We start from the raw sequence: 18291 nt of genomic DNA, 5'->3' as shown, positions 1-18291 counted from the left end.
ACTTTTGTGACGCCGTGTGACGAAGGGGGCGGGGTTCAAAAATCGTACAAAATCGCGTGACGTCATTTATGGGCGGCCCCTAAGAACAGTGCCGTCTTGTCTCCATCATCCAAGGCCAAGTGGCGTTTCCCAGCTTCCAGTGGGGCTAAAGGGGTTCAACCGCAAAATTGTTTCTTCATGCAGTGTACAATATTGTACGTGGATACGTGTACAATACTGTACACTACATTATATATTTCCAATGCTATACATTTACCATCCAAGTTATATTTTACACGAGAAAATATTAATCGCATTTTTTTTTACACTCAAAATACCGCTTAATGTTTGGGTTTATGTCGGGTAACATACAATGAAAGGGGGGGGGGGGGTCATATTACAGACCGTGAATCAAACCCTCGTTTTTCACATATGCCTCCGAGCCTGCAGATTGCGGATTTGCCGATTGTAGCTCCTGTCAAGAACGTAGTAACTCCGCGCGTGACGAGCAAGGCTTTTTCTATCCGACGCTATTTCCATGCAAATTTCCCAGTCACAATTCTTCGATGAGCGGCCGTCCCCTCGGTTCCTCGCATCGCTCTCCCTCGCTCCCCTCCTCCAGCTGGCCCAAGGCCACAGGCATTTCGACCAACTTGAGGAATTCCGCTTTTGGTTTCACTTCCAGAAACTGGCGTACCTCCGGCGGGGGGCCAGCGCCGATGCCTGGCTGCCCGTGGTCAATCCCGGTCGGGTTGCGAGTGTCCCGTGGGCTTCCCTCGTGCACACGGCTATTTTTTTGAGTCGCGGGAGATCGTGCGAGCACCGCACACTCGCGCGCTTCACCCAACGCCGCCCGGTCGTCTGCCGCTCCCCTTGCCTGGATGTCCAGAGAAGGGGCCTCACCCTGATCCGAGACATCCGATGCCGACATCGCAGCCTCTTGATGTTTCATGGCATCAAAGTTGGCCTCGGTAGTGCCAACAGCCTCGTCCTCACATTCGCTACTGCTGCTGCTGCTGCTCCCGTCTGTAGATTCACTGCTGCTGCTCTCTGAACTTTCGCTGTCAGAAGACTCGCTCTCGCTTTCCGAGTCCGAACTGCTGCTACTGCTGCTGCTGCCGCCATTCTCGTTCTCTGCCCATGCATCGTGTTGGATGTTGAGATGCTTGAGGTCAGAGGAGAGTTCTGACACCGCACCACTGGCTGCACTTTCATCCGCGTCCTTTATGTCTACTTTCAACGTCTTCTCCTCCTCCTAAACGGATAAAAGCAAGGAATATTACAATGTTACGATGTCGAGGAGACGAGTAAACGCCTGCCAACGGCAGTGCACCACCAAGTGTCAGAAAACAGAACTTCAAGTGACCTATTAATTCAGAGAGTGGTTTTTGCTGCATCTCCATCAGGGCTGATTTATCATTTCAATTCTCAAAAAGCTGCAATGAGGCCAATCTAAGCAAAACAAACATTTAAAATGACGGGTTTTTGTACAGACCTTAGTAAGCCCATCAATTGCCACGTTTGAGGACCTGGTTGATTTACGGGTGGCTGCCGGATGTGACCCCCAATATATCAGTGCTGCCGGTCACTTACTACACAACACAACTTACTACACAACACAACTTACTACACAATACAACTTACTTCACAATTTAAAAAAGACACCGTGCCGAGTTTTTTCCCCCCAAAGTTGACTTCTCAAAAGGATGCAGAAACGCCCTTCAGAGTTTTGGCAACCGGTGAATGCAATGTCGTTTACATCAACAAGAGGGGGGTCACGCACGAGGGGGTCACTCACAGGGGGGTCACTCACAGGGGGTCACGCACAGGGGGTCACTCACAGGGGGTCACTCACAGGGGGTCACGCACAGGGGGTCACTCACAGGGGGTCACTCACAGGGGGTCACACACGAGGGGGCAGAGCTGTCCTGTGTCTCGCTTTTGTCATTTTGACGACCCAGGTCACTCTTGCAAAAGCGAGACTATCCCCGGGTCTGTTAAACAATTAATCGTGATGTCTGAGTAGGCTCAGGACATGCATTCTAGCTTTCATTTGATGCCCCCCTAAGCAGTGAATGAGGGCATGCAGCATGGCTGCTGTAAGCACCTGCTCCTTCTGCACCATGAGCCCGATCCTTTCCTCCTCCTGCAGATCGAATCCCAGCTCTTCTTTGCTTATCTTTGCTTTCCTGAGGGCGTCGGCGAGGTTCAGGAGGCGGTGAGGTCTGTGGCAATTAAGGATTTACAAGCAGATCGTCAAGTGGCACTTACGGCAACACTCAAGATTGTGGGTGGGAGAGACTGCAACTTGCGCTGCTTACTTAGTCTTCTGGACCCAGATGCAGTAGTCGGTGATGTAGATGTCATTCAGGATGTAGGCAGGGTCATTCTCACGGAACAACTTGTGTGTTGCCAGAAGGCACTTCATCACACCCTGTCTGCCTGCAGGCAAACAACAACGTAAGGAGTTAAAGAGCGACGGCAAAAACAAACACAACACACGCACGCTCCGGGGAGTGGGAGACCAGACATTTCATCACGTACTACATGTGGTATTTGACATCACAGAGCTGAAAGTGCATAGGGATACAGTGTTCATCGATTAAAATGATCACCGAACAAAATTCCTTACCCAGAGCAAATATACGAGCTGCATCTTCTACTACCTTCGAGACGAGTCCAAAGTGCCTGTAAAGTGGATAGCAAAGCGCTCTCCTGGCAAAGGACACCAGGACTTCTTGTAGAGTCTCATAAGTCTGAAATGATGCGTAAACAGAACGTCAGTAATAAGCGTGTACGCTCCCTTAAGAGATTGAGGCATCTAAGCATGACAAGATATGTGCACACCAAACTTGCATTTCATCGCAAGTGAATATTAATGATTAAAAAAAATTATACATATTCAAATGTGACTATATTTCCCACCTCGAACCAGCACAGAGTTCCACTGAGTTTGCGGATGTTCCAGGGTCCCTCCACCTGTGGGAAAACGCCCTGTGAAGAACAACTCTCTGGCCCAAATAATCCCAAATGAAAAACACGAAATTAACTTCCCTCATTATTACCACTTAAAATACATACTTGCTACAAGTATGGGCATAGGCCTTGGTTTTTAACAGAGGGAATGGCAGATTGACAAACAGTTGGGAGGTGCCAAATTGCACTTTAGTACCATGAGATGAATTGAACATTCAAACCAAGGGGTTAAAGCGGTAGCAGTGGCAAGTGCACTGCACTTTGAATCCGGCAACCTGAGTTCGATTCCTGGCCACGGATAACATCCGTGGGAAGCGATACCTGAACTGATTCTGGGGCCACCCCTCCTCAACAACCCCCACTGACCCATGACCAACACAGCATAGGAAGGCATTCATCCAGCAGTGGACTGACAAAGGAGAGACAAGTTATCTTATGTACAAACTGTTTGGTTTTCAAATGTGCTTGTGCACTACTGCCCGAGGCCCATATTCTTACTCTCAGTTCGGCTCAGGATTAACTTTGGCACAAATCTAAGTAAGCGCAAAGCCACGCTTCACCTGAGCAGGCTTCAATCATGGTTCCAGCCATGCTCAAGATTTCCATGAGCTAAGCCTGAGCCAAGCCAAGCAACAACAGCTGAGCCACTCAAGCATTTTTGGAAGCAACCGAGTGGCTCAAACTTGAACTGAGCTCCGTCAAGAGGCCAAGCCAGAGCCCAGGCGTGACTAACATTACGGCCCTCAAAGTCTCGTCAATATATCTAACGGAGCAGAAACACAATGGGATGGCATAGTCTGACCGGCGGAGTCGACACTGCCGCTGAGCACCCTTACATGGCTCTCGCCGCCTGTGATGCGGACATCGTAGGCGACGGCGAGGATGATGTCCACCATGCCCAGGTAGGCCTGGCGTCGAGATGTCCGGTCCAGCACAAAACTCTTGTTGGTGAAACGTCTGAGCTGCTCCTTATCCTCCTCTGTGAAGGGAACTGAAATGACATAAAATATCAAAAAATACTTTTTTTTTAAAACACACTTTAATTAAATGTACTGTCCGAGCTGCCCTTCCTCCTGCCCCCTTCCCCCATCGCCCCTCCCCTCCTTCCACATCCCCCCGCCCCTGGGCGTGGCTCCCCGAGGCTTGCCGTGACGTAAGGGACCACGTGGTGATTTACAGGTAACGTCAGTTGAGCGTGGACAATTGGAGCCGTTAAAAAGTTCGTTTAAAAATATCTATTTTTAATTTGCAATGATAGAATATAGTATTGTCATCAGTATGACATAGCTATACCAAGTTTTCAGTCGATACGACATTGGGAATACGGTTGAAATTGAGTTACAATATTTTTGGATATGACAACACATACAGTAAGTTAAATAAAAGCGTGTAAAAAGTTTTTAAATATATGTTTTGGATTTTTTATGATAGAATATCGTGGTGTCATCAGTTTGACATACCTAATGCAGTCGATAGCACATTGGGAAGTGTGTACAACAGACGAAGCGAGTTAAATAAAAGCATGTAAAAACCACAGCACTTTAATTATTTCCATATTCTTCTTAACCAAGTGTGGGATTCCAGATTCGACCATGTTTAGCATTCTTTTCTCAAGCTGTCCGCCACGCACTACAGCGCACATCTTCTACTCCCTAAGACGCTGCAGTCGTGTGTGGAAATGCTTAATACGCGCCCTGACCACACTTGGATTACGAGTGGCTGCGAAAAACCTCCGCGTTAAACTCCTCCTCACCTTCCCCAAGCTGCACTGACCAGCGTGGCGAAGTATGTTCAAACATACCTCATGACCCCCACGGCATAAGGGGGTTCCCCCTCGGGGGGGGTGTACATGCATATTTTCCTTCACTGTTAAAACAGCACGACACTGGCAAAGACATGTTTACCACACATGTGCGGTAAACGTCGCACCAATGTCTCTTGGCACTGTGCAGATCAATGGCAGAGCCAGGATTTTCAGGTAGGGGGGCAACCCCTCCAGCAATGAAAAATGATAGGAGTTGTTAGTAAGTAAGGACTTGTCCCTTGCTTTTTATTCGACGCATGTGTGACGATGGCGCAGCCATCGATCGAGGGTCGAATTCGAATCGTGTGTGATCGGCATCGCGCTCGCTGAAGGTGATTGCCTTCAGGAAAGTCGTGTACTGTATACGCAACTGCGCACAATTCTGTGAGTCACTTATAACTGCTTTGCCGTTACTTATTGCCAATTATGGACTCATACGATTGTCCTATCATCTCATAGAGTCACTGGCACGTAATAATAGGCTACACAGTAGCAGTGACAGTCGCAAAATGCCGATTTATTACTAATAAACCCCAATGATCCGATCGAAATTATGGATTTCGAACAGATCATTGGGGGGGCACGTGCCACCCCCCCCCCCCCCCACTGGCTCCGCCAGTGGTGCAGATGTTTCTCACCTGCTCCAGCGTCGCAGCCGTCCCACCAAGGCCGGTAGCTCAACATCTCCATGACCGGCTCGTCTTCAAAGTAGTCGGCTCTGACAGAGCAGCACATGGTAACCACATGGCAATTGATGGCATTTTACACCACGTCACTGTTGGTAATTACCTGCTTGCTCAATACACCAGGCACGCGCTCATTAAAATGAAGCATCTGCATATTAATGACCTGGGACCTGTGGTGGGAAATGACCTAGAAAATAAATGCTAATCCAGTGCACGTCCACAACAATGCCACGCAATCATAAATAAACACCACCCCCTCTCCTAAGGAATGTAATCAATATGCACTCTACAACGTAATCTCCATATAATTTTAAATATGGATATTTGTAACTACAGTATAATTAATTCATTGAACAATATACATTTAAGGATGTAGCGTTTAGCAACCATTTCATAATCATTGTAGTCGTCCGGGTTAGGCTGCGTGTTGAATATATCTACTTTCAAGCTTTTGCCATGCACGAGTGTTGGAATCTTAACTTCATCTCCTGATGATGCCAGCAGTAGCGAGCAGTGGAAAAAAGTCGAGCGAAAACATGCTCAAAGGCGCAAGCCTAACCCGATGACCCACGTTTAAAATGACATGCATTTTGATGCAATGTGAAAAAATGAGTAGCACTTATAAACTGAACTCCTATACAGAAGGGTACATTAAAAACTTAAGGATATATATTTATCTAGTTTACACACAGGAACAGCAACTCACAGGTAATGATCAGCGTCAAACTTTGAATCCTCCGCTTGCAGACGGAGTGTCCTGCGCTGTGCGGCCGTGGAACTCTCTGGATCCTGCAGATCGATGACATCGCTCAGCTCTTCCTGCATCCAACACAGGTGACCCCCCCCCAACCCCATGGCATGTTCAATTAAAAAGGGCCCAGCCTATGACAATGCTTGCACTGCACTCGCATGCCCACAATCTAGGGGAATACAAAACTTGCTTCTGCACACGTGGCAGATTTGTTTTGCAAGAGATTCAACAAGCAAAAATCATACAACCACTCCCCTATCGAAGTCATGAAAAATGCATGGGTAACGCAAAATGTACATGAAGAGCCTTTTGCCAAACCACTGTTGGATTAGGATCTCGACACACCGGGTATGTGGGTGGGTTATTTGGTCAGTGTGGGCTGGGGATGGTTGGAAACAGAAATGTGGGAGCACTGAAGTACAGTCAAACAATTTATTTTGCTGGACTGCTCTCTGCTTCCCACAACGTAGCTCCATAGCCGATAACAACTATTATACATTGTGGTCGCCAATCCAAGCGGGGTTGAACTTGGATTTGAAAATTGTGAGCGTAATGCAAATTTTCAAATACGAAAAAATGCAATGTACTAGACTTTTTTGCGTAACATTTGTTTTTACATTTGTCCCACAATTCTCCGTACACTTATGTATTACTAACTGATGCAATGCATGTCCTTGTCTAATAAAGATTCTTGTGCCCATCTCATGTGACACATGGCTCCCTTAAGGCAGGCCAGTCGTTGCCCTCATGCGCACGCTTTGAAAATCCCAAAGTTGTCTCACAAATCCCGACGGGGGATTTGTGTTTGACACCATCAGCTCGCTCAGTCCTCTCTGGACCTGCAGTCGGTGGAAGACACCAGTGCGTGATCCCCCAAATCCGTAGCCAGTGCCGCCCAAGCATGCCGGCTCCTCATACAGCTGCTGTTCCACCTGCCAGTCAAACTCCTCCTCGTCATCCTCCTCATCGTCATGCTCCTCCACACCCTCCTGGCTCTCACCCAGTGTCCCTGGAGCAGACGGCACAGCACGGCAACCATGTTACTCACTTCTGTTGCAGAATGCGATCAACGAGATGGACTAATTTAACAATGTGAGTGCCATGTACGGCCCTTTTGAGAAACCACTGATGAATGGGGGCTGTACCGCACTGTGGGGATGATGGGGGATTATGTGGCAATACTTCGCCACGCTAGTCATTGCGGGTTGAAGGCAGCGACCCGTAGGCATTAGTTAGAGCACAATGGAACTTTCTGGACTGCCCTCAGGTGACAATACAGCGCCGCAGCAGTTCATCACAACAATTGTATGCACGATGGTCACCCATACAAGCATTATCCAGGCACAAGCGTGCTTAGTTTCAGATTATATTATTATATTATTTTATTGTACTGTATTATGTTTTATTTATATTATTTTATTATTTCCCTTCTATGTGACTTTACCGAAAGAACCAAGAAGATGAATCCCTGCAGTCACGAAAGCTTTAAATCGAAACTTAGTTTCAGATATCTGAAGAGATTGGAAACAGTGTGGGTGATTTGGTATTTTCTGTTACCGTAATACTAGATAACATTTTCATGCAGGGATGAATAGAATCCGACATATGGAAGAGAACAGTCACATTTTTTTCAATCCCGTACAAATCTCCCACTCTCACATCACACCCTGCTAGATTCGGACACATGCATCCATTCAATGGGTATATTAGAAATAAAACCAAACTAGCATGCCATTCTGTCTCGCCTACAGGTACTCCGTTACAGTCGCACTGACCATCATCATACCGCTTAATTTAGTTTGTCATCTGCTTGAGTTACTTTATTTACCCATCTCGTTGACAAGCGTCTTGGCTGAGCGGGATCCTCTGGGGGCTAAGAGTGCCGTTAGCATGTCCAACCCTTCAAAGTGCTCCCCCGGGCTCTCCTTGGGGACTCGTATAGTGAACACGCCTGGCAGTAAGAAAACAAAATAATTAGAAGTGACACTTTCACTCATACGAAACAAATTATTTGGTAAAGCTGCACTGACAGTGGTGAACAAGCACAATTCAAAACAATATCAACAAATTCACATTATTTTGCATTCTATTAATAAGGCTTGTTTTCTGAAAAATCGTCTATTATATATTTTCCTTCCAATGCTGATGAATGTGTTGAGTTATTTCTTTAACTCACAGTTTTACAAGTTTTCATGCATATGTAATAAACGACTGGACCACGATGTCTGTCCCAGTGTCCTTTATTATTCGGTTCGTGCTGTACACCCACACGGCTGTCTTTACTCTGTAGCTTCTCCTCGGCGCTGACTCCAATGTCGGCCCCGATCCACAACAGCAGCTCTGCTGCTGTTTCTCTCACACAGCCCCCCTTGGCTGTACTCGCTGCTGCTCTTCTCCCTCCGCAGCTCTGACAGCTTCTTGCTCTCTCTCTCTCTCCCTGCAGCTCCTCCTGGCAGTCACACTGCTGCCTCTAACAAGCAGCCCTCTCTCCCTCTCTCTCCGCAGCTCCTCCTGGCAGCCACACCGCTGCCTCTAATACGCAGCCCTCCCGGCTGTCTCCTCTGCAGCTGCACACCCCTCCGCAGCTTCCTCTTATCTTCGGGGTTGGCTCCCGATGGCCGTCGGCGCCCCCCCCTCTCCACACTCTCGCCCGCGTGGCCTCACTCTATTCCGCTCACACCCCGACTGACTTCCCCTTCCGGTTTACCCGCTTAAAGCCCCGAACCTTCCCCCCACGTCACATGACTCCACCCCCCGTGACGTCACATCCGGAAGGTCGCTTACGCCCGCATTACACCACCCTCCCCCGTAGAAAAATCCCAGCCGACCTCGGCTGACCAATAGCAAATCGTAATGCGGCGAACCGAGCTTCCCCCCCTAAAGGACACTAAGCATACAATGTAACAGCAAGAACAACAACAACAACGCAATTAACATCAACGAGCGTACAAAAAGCATGCAATAAATACAACTGTAAGAAGAAAATGACAAGACACAACACTCAACGAAACGTAAGCGATTTGGAACGTGTGCGGGTCGCCGGCCCGTCCCGGACGGTCGGCGGCCCACTCGCGGAACGGGAACGCGATGAAAGTCGAGGAACGACAGGGGGTAATCCCCCTGTCGCAGCTGGAAGTCCACCGCCGTCCCGTGTCTCTAAAGAGTTAGTCTTGGGCTTGTCCTGTGACCGTGCCCGCAGCTGGGTCGGAAGGGCTGCAGGGCTCGAAGGTCCCGCAGACCTGGCAGGCGTCCTCCGAGCAGGGCCCCTCGTCCCCCGCAATGTCACGGCCGGCCTGTCTGGAACAGGTACGACAGGCGCTCTAGCAAAATCAATGGACGCAGGCAGGGGAGAGTCAGCAGCAACAGACCCCGGCAAGGCAACATTGGGGGATGACGCATCATGTAAGGGAGCAACATATGGTTTCAAGCGCGACGTATGCACAACCCAGCGACGAGACCCAATCTGGACGCGTGCTGTCTGTGGGTTGGGAACCGCAATGAGGCGTACGGGACCATGCCAGGGTTTGTGCAATTTCGGCGAGGTCCCCGGCCGTACCTGTGGACAATGAAGCCAGGCTAGGTCCCCAACCTTCCAAGGGCACTCCCCCTCAGACCGTCGCGCATATCGCTCGTTCCGGGCCTGGGCTTTGGCCGTAGCCACGCGGGCATTCTCCCGCGCCTCCGTGACTCGGCGAACCGTGTCCTGAATGTATTCAGGAAGTGGTTTCCGAGGTCCCTTCACCCCAGTTCCCAATTGCACATCCACCGGCGGCACGTTTTCCCGACCATACATAAGGTAAAACGGCGAATATCCCGTAGCCGCATGAGGCGTCATCCTGTACGCCGAAAGCACCCCGGGGATGTGCAGATCCCAATCTGATTGTTGTTCACTCACGGTATGGCAAAGCATGGCAGACAATGTCCTGTTCAGCCGTTCAACCATACCATCCGTCTGCGGATGGTATGGGGATGTCCGTACTTTCTTAGTCCCAAGGCCCGCGCACACTTCCGCCAATAATTTAGAAGAGAAATTCCTGCCCTGGTCCGTGAGGAGTCTCTCAGGCGCCCCCTTATCCATAATATACCCAAACAAAAAGGCGTCGGTAATGGCCGCGGCCGACTGATCGGGCAACGGCCAGGCCATCGGCCAACGGGAGAGGTACTCAACCCCTACCAGCAAATATTTATTACCCCTCGCCGATGGTGGAAAAGGTCCCAATATGTCCAGTGCCACCAATTCATTGACTCGAGACACCTGAATCGACTGGAGAGGCGGCACGTAAGGATGTTTCGGCGGCTTACGTTGTGCACACGCAGGGCACGCGCGCACGTGCCCTACGACATCTGTCGCCATGCCGTGCCAAAAATAATGACGTTGCAACGTCAACAAGGTCTTCTGCACCCCTAAATGTAAGAGAGTGTCACAATGGAGGGTTCTAATCAACTCGAACCGCAAGGACGTTGGTACCACCAGGCGCCAACGTTCCTGGAACCCCTCCCGCCACATAAGCAGACCATCTCGGAGAGCGGTTTGCGGCCCCACAGCCGTACTCGGACTCCCATTGTCCTTAGCAGACCGCTTCCGCAAGGACACCAATGACTCATCCATCATCTGTTCCCGGATCCAGACAGACCGCGGCAGATTCAAAACCCCGTCAGCCGGTCCCGGTTCCATCGGAGTGTCCGACTTCTCGACGGCCAACGTGAGCGGCTGAGGGGGGTTTGGAATCGGCGAACACCTATGCGTCCCCGACTCACATTTACAAGGGGCGCGCCGCGGTAATCTGGAAAGTGCGTCAGCGTTCGCATGGCGCACACCCTTCCGATGTTGAATTTGGAAGGAAAATTCCTGTAGCGTGTCCAACCAACGTGCCAACTGTCCGGATGGCTGGTCAATTTTAAGGGCATATTGCAAGGCCGCATGATCCGTACGCACAATAAAAGAACGACCGTAGAGGTATGGTCGAAATTGCCGTAGGAAAAAAACAACCGCCAATAGTTCTCTGCGAGTGACACAGTAGCGGGTTTCCGCAGGAGACAAGACTCGGCTACCATACGCCACGACACGCTCTACACCCCCTTTAGACTGTGATAACACCGCCCCAATACCTGTGTCACTCGCGTCCGTATCAAGAATGAATGGGTGATCGAAATCGGGATAATCCAATGTTGGGGCCGTGGCCAATAGATCACGCAGACTCCGAAAGGCCGCCTCCTCCGGCTGTCCCCAAACAAACTTCCGTCCTTTACCCGTAAGGAGATGCAAAGGCCTCGCAATCGTCGCAAAACCCGGCACGAATCTTCGGTAATACGAGGCAAATCCCAAAAACCGCCGAACATCCCCCACGGTGGCCGGAGTCGGCCAATCCCGGACGCACGCCGTCTTTTCCGGATCCGTGGACACTCCCTCAGCGCTCACAATGTGCCCCAAATAGCGGACGGACCGTTGCAGTAGGTGACATTTCTTTGGTTTGAATTTCAATTTGGCAGAACGCATCCTCGTGAACACTGTCTCCAGCCGCGTCAAATGTTCATCGAATGTGCGGCTGAAGACAATGATATCGTCCAAATATATAAGACATGTCTCCCACTGCAACCCCGTCAAAACGAGCTCCATCAATCTTTGAAATGTAGCAGGGGCCGCATTCAATCCCATCGGGAGACAGTTGAATTGAAATAACCCCTGCGGCGTACGGAATGCGGTTTTCTCCCGTGAGGACTCGTCAAGGGGAAGCTGCCAAAATCCCGAAGAGAGGTCCAGTGTGGAAAAGAACTTAGCCCCCGACAATGCGTCGAGGGAGTCATCCATACGCGGCAGGGGGTACGCATCTGCCACCGATATCTTATTCAATTTGCGGAAATCAACACAAAATCGCAATTTGCCATCCTTCTTCTTAACCAAGACGACTGGAGCGCCCCATGGGCTGTTAGATGGCGATATAATGTCCGCAGCCAACATGTCTTCCACTGCCCCCCGTACGTGTTCTCGCTCCGCAGGACTCATCCGATGCGAATTTAATCGAATAGGGGCAGCATCGCCCGTCTCAATGTGATGGTAAAGCAAGGAAGTGCGGCCCAAATCCAAATCATCGGAGCTGAACACATCGGAATATGTCAACAACAATTTACGCAGCGCACCACGTTGCTCCATGGACAGGGAAGAATTTTCGTCACATAATTGAGCAACCCAACGATCATCCGAACTCCTTGGCTCGGAAACCCCAGCAACAACTCCCCGGCTATGTGGACAATCATGGGTCGCAAACGCCGTAGTGGCATGTGCCACAACCGTACCGGCCGGGACACGGACGTTTTCTCCCCCCGCATTAAGCACCTGTAAAAACGGCAATTGATCCGGCCGGACGATGATCTGTGCCCCCACTAACGCCAACCCGGTTGTTATCGTGGCGGACGGTGACAACAAGACCCCTACTGCTCCTAGCCGATCAGGCAGGGGCTTCCGATACCGCAAGGGTATAAGCATCTGTGTACCAGGTGGGATGTCCACAGATGCGACGGACAGCGCCTGCACTTGTACGGCCGAAGCAGGTCGCCCCCAGGGCGACGGCAGAAACGAGATTTGACGGCCCCCCGGCAGTTCAATACAATTCTCATTGATTTTGATCAAAATGGGCATCTTAGCCAAAAAATCGGTGCCTAACAAACAAGGAACCGCCAAAGATCTCGATATCAACACAACACCCGAGGCCGACACATCCCCAATAGATATCTTAGCATCCACCTGACCCACGATGCCCATGCTACCCCCGTTCGCAGCGACGCACGACCCATAAACCGGACGCACAGCCCCCGACGGAATGCCCAACAGATGGAAAATGACATCCGATATAATAGTCGCAGACGCCCCCGAGTCGACCAAAATGCGCACGTCCACACCTTGTATGGACCCCGGTACAGTGGACGAACCCGTAGCGGCCGCGACAACTCTCCGTGCCAATTTGCGCCACTGCGTAACTGAATGACAAGGCCCCGTCGATGGCCTTTCTTTAACAACAACAATAGGATCGCGCAACACAGGTGGTGGGTGAGGTGGAAAGCCTTGCCGAGTGTCTGGTGCGTGCCGACATGCCTGTTTCGGAGGATCTTTAGCCGACTTGACCGGTGCCGAGGCCTCCTGCTGCGGCGGAGCCGGGAAGCGGGCCCAGCAGTCTCTGGCGTAGTGGCCCCTACGCCCGCAGCGGAAACATTCGGCCTCGTTGCGCCGAAGCGCAGGCCTCGCCTCCTGACGGCCCCGTTCTGGTAGCACCGCGCGCGGTCTCGGCCCGCCGCGTCCCGTCCATGGAGCGGAGGCGGCCGTCAGTTGTTGAGGGCCCCGGTCATCCGGAACATAGACGGCCTGCGCAGGGTTCCACCCCAGCGCCTCCCCTTCTTTGACGGGCCCCCCCGTCCACGCCGTCACTTGTTTCCAGCGACGGAGGTTGAATTGCGCATCGAGACACTTAGCAGCCATCCGGGAAGTTAGCTTCTCATGCCCACACACAGGCATGGGGATCCCTAGATCCCGAGACAGCTCCAACATTTTCCCTAATATGAGAGGCTCAAGCAGGTCCTGTGGCGTCTCAGGATAAGCTGCCATGGCCAGCTCCAGCACCGCACCCCTGAACGCCACGGGCGACTCCTCTGGTGCTCGTTGTCGTTGAGCGAATCGCCGATGCGCATCATCTGGTGGCTCATAAGCATCGGCCATTTCTTGAAAAACACCACATAAAGTTGCCTTCTTATCGGTCGCTATGGAACGGAAGAATTGGACAGATTCGTCGTCCAGGAGAGTCGGCAACACCTCCAAAGCCTCCGCATCGGTCCATCTTGCTGTGCGTACCGCCGCCAAGAAGCGGCAGGCGAACGCGCTCCAGTCCCCACCGACGGAAAATTCTTTAACCGTTGTAAGGTGGCGACTCCGACTCCTCTTCCCGCCGTCTTCCAATGGTGGTGGTTGTGATGGCAAATTCAAAATGGCGTCGGCCCGCGGCGTGGCCAAGATGGCGGTTTGGCGCCACGGAGCGCGCAAAATGGCGGCCTCTTGCCGCGTGGGCAATGGCGGCGGCAGGACAGGCAACGTGGCGGCCCGCGGAGCACCACTTGCATCATCCATCGTCCCTGGCGCGACGAGATGGCATAGATGCGCCAGGACGTCCTTAAGTGCCTCCAGTTGTACCGCCATCGCTTGCCATCGTTGATCCGCGTCTGATGATGTCGACGGACCCGCCACCGCGCCAACATCCTCCACTCCCGTTCCCGTGGTCGCCTCAGCCGGGCTCTCCTCCACCACCCCAACAGGATCCGCGGTTGGAGGGAGTTCGTCGTCGTCGGACGAAGAAGCCGATGCAGGCGCCGGATTAACTTTCTTCCTCACTTGTTTCGACATGCCGTTGCACTTCCGACACCAGTGTAATAAACGACTGGACCACGATGTCTGTCCCAGTGTCCTTTATTATTCGGTTCGTGCTGTACACCCACACGGCTGTCTTTACTCTGTAGCTTCTCCTCGGCGCTGACTCCAATGTCGGCCCCGATCCACAACAGCAGCTCTGCTGCTGTTTCTCTCACACAGCCCCCCTTGGCTGTACTCGCTGCTGCTCTTCTCCCTCCGCAGCTCTGACAGCTTCTTGCTCTCTCTCTCTCTCCCTGCAGCTCCTCCTGGCAGTCACACTGCTGCCTCTAACAAGCAGCCCTCTCTCCCTCTCTCTCCGCAGCTCCTCCTGGCAGCCACACCGCTGCCTCTAATACGCAGCCCTCCCGGCTGTCTCCTCTGCAGCTGCACACCCCTCCGCAGCTTCCTCTTATCTTCGGGGTTGGCTCCCGATGGCCGTCGGCGCCCCCCCCTCTCCACACTCTCGCCCGCGTGGCCTCACTCTATTCCGCTCACACCCCGACTGACTTCCCCTTCCGGTTTACCCGCTTAAAGCCCCGAACCTTCCCCCCACGTCACATGACTCCACCCCCCGTGACGTCACATCCGGAAGGTCGCTTACGCCCGCATTACACATATAATACTTTTGAACTCTGGTGGATTTTACTGGAAGACATGTTAATGAATTACACCCAATATGGATGGAATATATCGCATTGAAGTTATACTATTTTAGGTTTAATTGCATTTTTTTTGTTTGCATCAGCTTCATCCTTGAGCTGGATTGATCAGCCAAAGAGTGTTTTTATTGTAATGCAACCTGGGATCATCTGCATGAAAAGCAATATTAAACAGCAAAATGTAAAGTATTGAATTATTTGGGTCTTTCGGTAAAGCCACGTAGATACGCATAGGGCACGCGAATTGTCACTATCTACATGACTTTACCGAAAGACCCAAAGAATATGAATTCCTGCAGTCACGAAAGCTTTAAGTCAAGATGTAAAGTATTGTATTAGACATTTTACACTATATATGTTGTTATTACCGCTAAATCTTTAACTATGTTAAGGAATATTTCCACTGTAAATGCACCATGTTGCTTTGTGATCAGATCCTCCTTTGACAAAGAGATGCTTCGTTTCCATGGGCTCTCTCGCCTGGTTTAACATTAATGGGTGGAATAAATTATTTGTATAATTTGAGTGTAACACCGCACCTTTTTCTGCATCATAGGAGGCCTTTTCTCGACCATCTTCAATTATCCGTCCTGGCAAGTTCAACCTAACAGAGCATTTCAGTTTATGAATGAAAATCAAGGGTAGCATTTTTTGATACTGGCTTGAACGTGGAACTTGCAAATATGTCCAAAGAACATAGATAACAAGGGCAAGACGTCACCCAACCTGTTAGTTCATTAAAAAAATGTCAACAGCTATCATACTTATTGCATATGCTGTTCTGGTTGTGCTGTACAACTTTCCCATGTGTTTTTGGATTGTACCGCATGTGGTTCGGCACGATGTTCCCCTTCCTGAAGATGCTTCCAGGGTGTGCGGTGAAAATGTCGGACATATACCGCACGCACAGTACAGCCCAAAACACGTGTTGTGTGGCAGCACTTGCCTCAAGAAGTAGGGCTTGGCGTAAAACTTGAAGTCGTGACCATCGATGTAGAGGTCCAGCTCTGAGACACGTGCATAGGGCACGCGGATCGTCAGTGTCAGGTGATCGGTGTCCTGGCTCAACTCGAACGCCGGAGTGAGCATGGTTAGGTTTCGATTCGTCTCTGGGTGAAGTACAGAACAGAGAGGGGAGCCGTTTAATGCTGGATGTATGACTACCAACACTGTCATCAACCTATCAGTTCAGCAACAATCCATCTTGCTCGTAAACTTTGAATTCCACACAATGTTAAACAGCTGACATATTCCCAGCTGTGCTGTGACAAACTACACGCGAGTAAAACCCACTTGATCAATGATGTCCATCTTTGTTGAGAATCATTTATTTAAATTAGAAACCTCCTTTTATAGTATTTATTAGGTCTTTAATTAAATCTACTTTAATAAATAGTTGTCTCACTTGTTCTGCAATAAAATAACACATTACTCTATCGAGAAAACACACTTTAATTGCAGTTTGTATTCATCATTCAAAATGCCTTCTCCTGCATCCTTTTAAACCTTGACTATCAGCTGGCACCGGTGTACTGGCATAAACCAATCATTTCGCATCACCGAATCACAATGCATGGGAAAGCTGGAAACTTTGAGTGGCAAAGGGGCACGGAACTTTCTGCCCCTGTTAAAACTCAGGGCACTCGATTGCCGTACCTGGTCATTGTAAATGTCACCATGATTGACACTAGGGGCTATGGCCCAGTTTTTATTATTTCGGAGAGGCCACCGTCAAATTAAAACCCAATGGCGTTTGTTCGATATCCACATGATGAATTACATACAATAGCTAGAGCACAGTTTCCTAGCCATAGTTTCTGCTCCATACTCTTGGTTCTTTCGGTAAAGTCACGTAGGTAAAGAAAATTAAAAAAAAATAAGTATTTTTTTATATTTTAGGTAAAGAAAATAAAAAATAAAAATTTTAAAAAACTTATTTTTATTTTAGGTAAATAAAATGAATAAAAAATTATTCAACTATTATTTTTATTTTAGGTAAAGAAAACAATAAATAAAAGTTAAATACATTTTAATTTTATTTATTATTTTCTTTACCTACGTGACTTTACCGAAAGAACCAAGAGTATGCATCCTTGCAGTCACGAAAACTTCAAATCTAAAATGATAGCTTCTGCTGATCACTCACGTTGTTACACTGCCCTCTGCTGCTGCTCACAACGTATTAGACATTCGCTACTGTGCATGGACTACGCAGGGGTTCGAGAGGGCCTCGCATGGGTTCTTAGAGGGACACACAGAGCTCAGTAAAGTCCGTTGCACTCGTGCAAGCATCTTCTGCCAGCAGTGGCATGAGGACGTAAATTGCAAGGCTGCACCTTTACCCGCCCTATGTACAGTATTGTGATAATACTAAAGCAGCCGAGTACTGTTCACACAAGTACCAAAGACACGACTCACGCCTGTCATTCGTCACATTAAATAGTACATTATTATATACAAAAGTAGCAACAACTAAAAACATAAGCAAAGGCAAAAGCACCGCATGGAAATGAATCTGCCCATCACAACAACACGTGGTGCCAGTCTGAATGCACGCACGGAGGAAGATATTTTTTAAAAACCAACCCCAAATATCAAAGGCTACCTACCCCACGACTTCTTCAACGTGCTGTTGGGGGCAGAGGCAACAGCCCAAACGGGGGCGTGAGCGACAGTGGCAGGAGGACGCGGGCGGCTTAAGAAACGAGGCGAGAAAGCGAGACGCGTGGTGGTGAGCGACTTCGCCTTGGCGACACATGGGGCGCAGGGCAGGAAGTGACGACACAGGGGGGAGGAAGGGAGAGGGTAAGGAGGGAGAGGGCAGGGAGGGGGGCAAGAGGGAAGGGAGGGGGAGAAAGGAGGGAGGGGGGGAAAGAGGGGGGGGGGGAAAGAGGGGGGGGGGAAAGGAGGGAGGGGGGCAAGAGGGAAGGGAGGGGGGAAAGGAGGGGGAGGGGGGAAAGAGGGGGGGGGGAAAGGAGGGAGGGGGGCAAGAGGGAAGGGAGGGGGGGAAAGGAGGGGGAGGGGGGAAAGGAGGGGGGGGGGAA

The 18291-nt window shown here is 50.3% G+C and overlaps 1 protein-coding gene across 1 annotated transcript; it reads right to left on the bottom strand.

Annotated features, from left to right (window-relative positions):
- Nucleotides 1-251: 251 nt before the first annotated feature.
- SHQ1 (SHQ1, H/ACA ribonucleoprotein assembly factor) lies at nucleotides 252-18040 on the bottom strand. Its single transcript, XM_078610651.1, has 13 exons — nucleotides 17857-18040; nucleotides 16194-16356; nucleotides 15787-15851; nucleotides 8025-8147; nucleotides 7036-7205; nucleotides 6152-6264; nucleotides 5398-5477; nucleotides 3792-3946; nucleotides 2905-2958; nucleotides 2612-2735; nucleotides 2301-2421; nucleotides 2087-2204; nucleotides 252-1234 (listed from the first exon to the last, which is right to left on the bottom strand). Exons 2-13 carry the CDS (start codon nucleotides 16334-16336, stop codon nucleotides 533-535), a joined length of 1968 nt encoding a protein of 655 aa, XP_078466777.1. The 5' UTR covers nucleotides 16337-16356; nucleotides 17857-18040; the 3' UTR covers nucleotides 252-532.
- Between the last annotated feature and the right edge of the window lie 251 nt (nucleotides 18041-18291).

This window comes from Lampetra planeri, chromosome 34 (assembly GCF_965212315.1).
Source record: "Lampetra planeri chromosome 34, kcLamPlan1.2.h2, whole genome shotgun sequence".
NCBI lineage: Eukaryota > Metazoa > Chordata > Hyperoartia > Petromyzontiformes > Petromyzontidae > Lampetra > Lampetra planeri.
Note: the sequence above shows the minus strand (reverse complement) of the source record. Positions and strands in the feature narration are given on the sequence as shown.

Coding starts and splice junctions, on each gene's coding strand:
- SHQ1 (XM_078610651.1), bottom strand. CDS start 16,336: ATGCTCACTCCGGCGTTCGAGTTGAGCCAGGACACCGATCACCTGACA. Junction 7,206..8,024: donor GACGCTTGTCAACGAGATGG/GTAAATAAAGTA, acceptor CGTCTGCTCCAG/GGACACTGGGTGAGAGCCAG. Junction 2,736..2,904: donor GAACTCTGTGCTGGTTCGAG/GTGGGAAATATA, acceptor GCATCATTTCAG/ACTTATGAGACTCTACAAGA.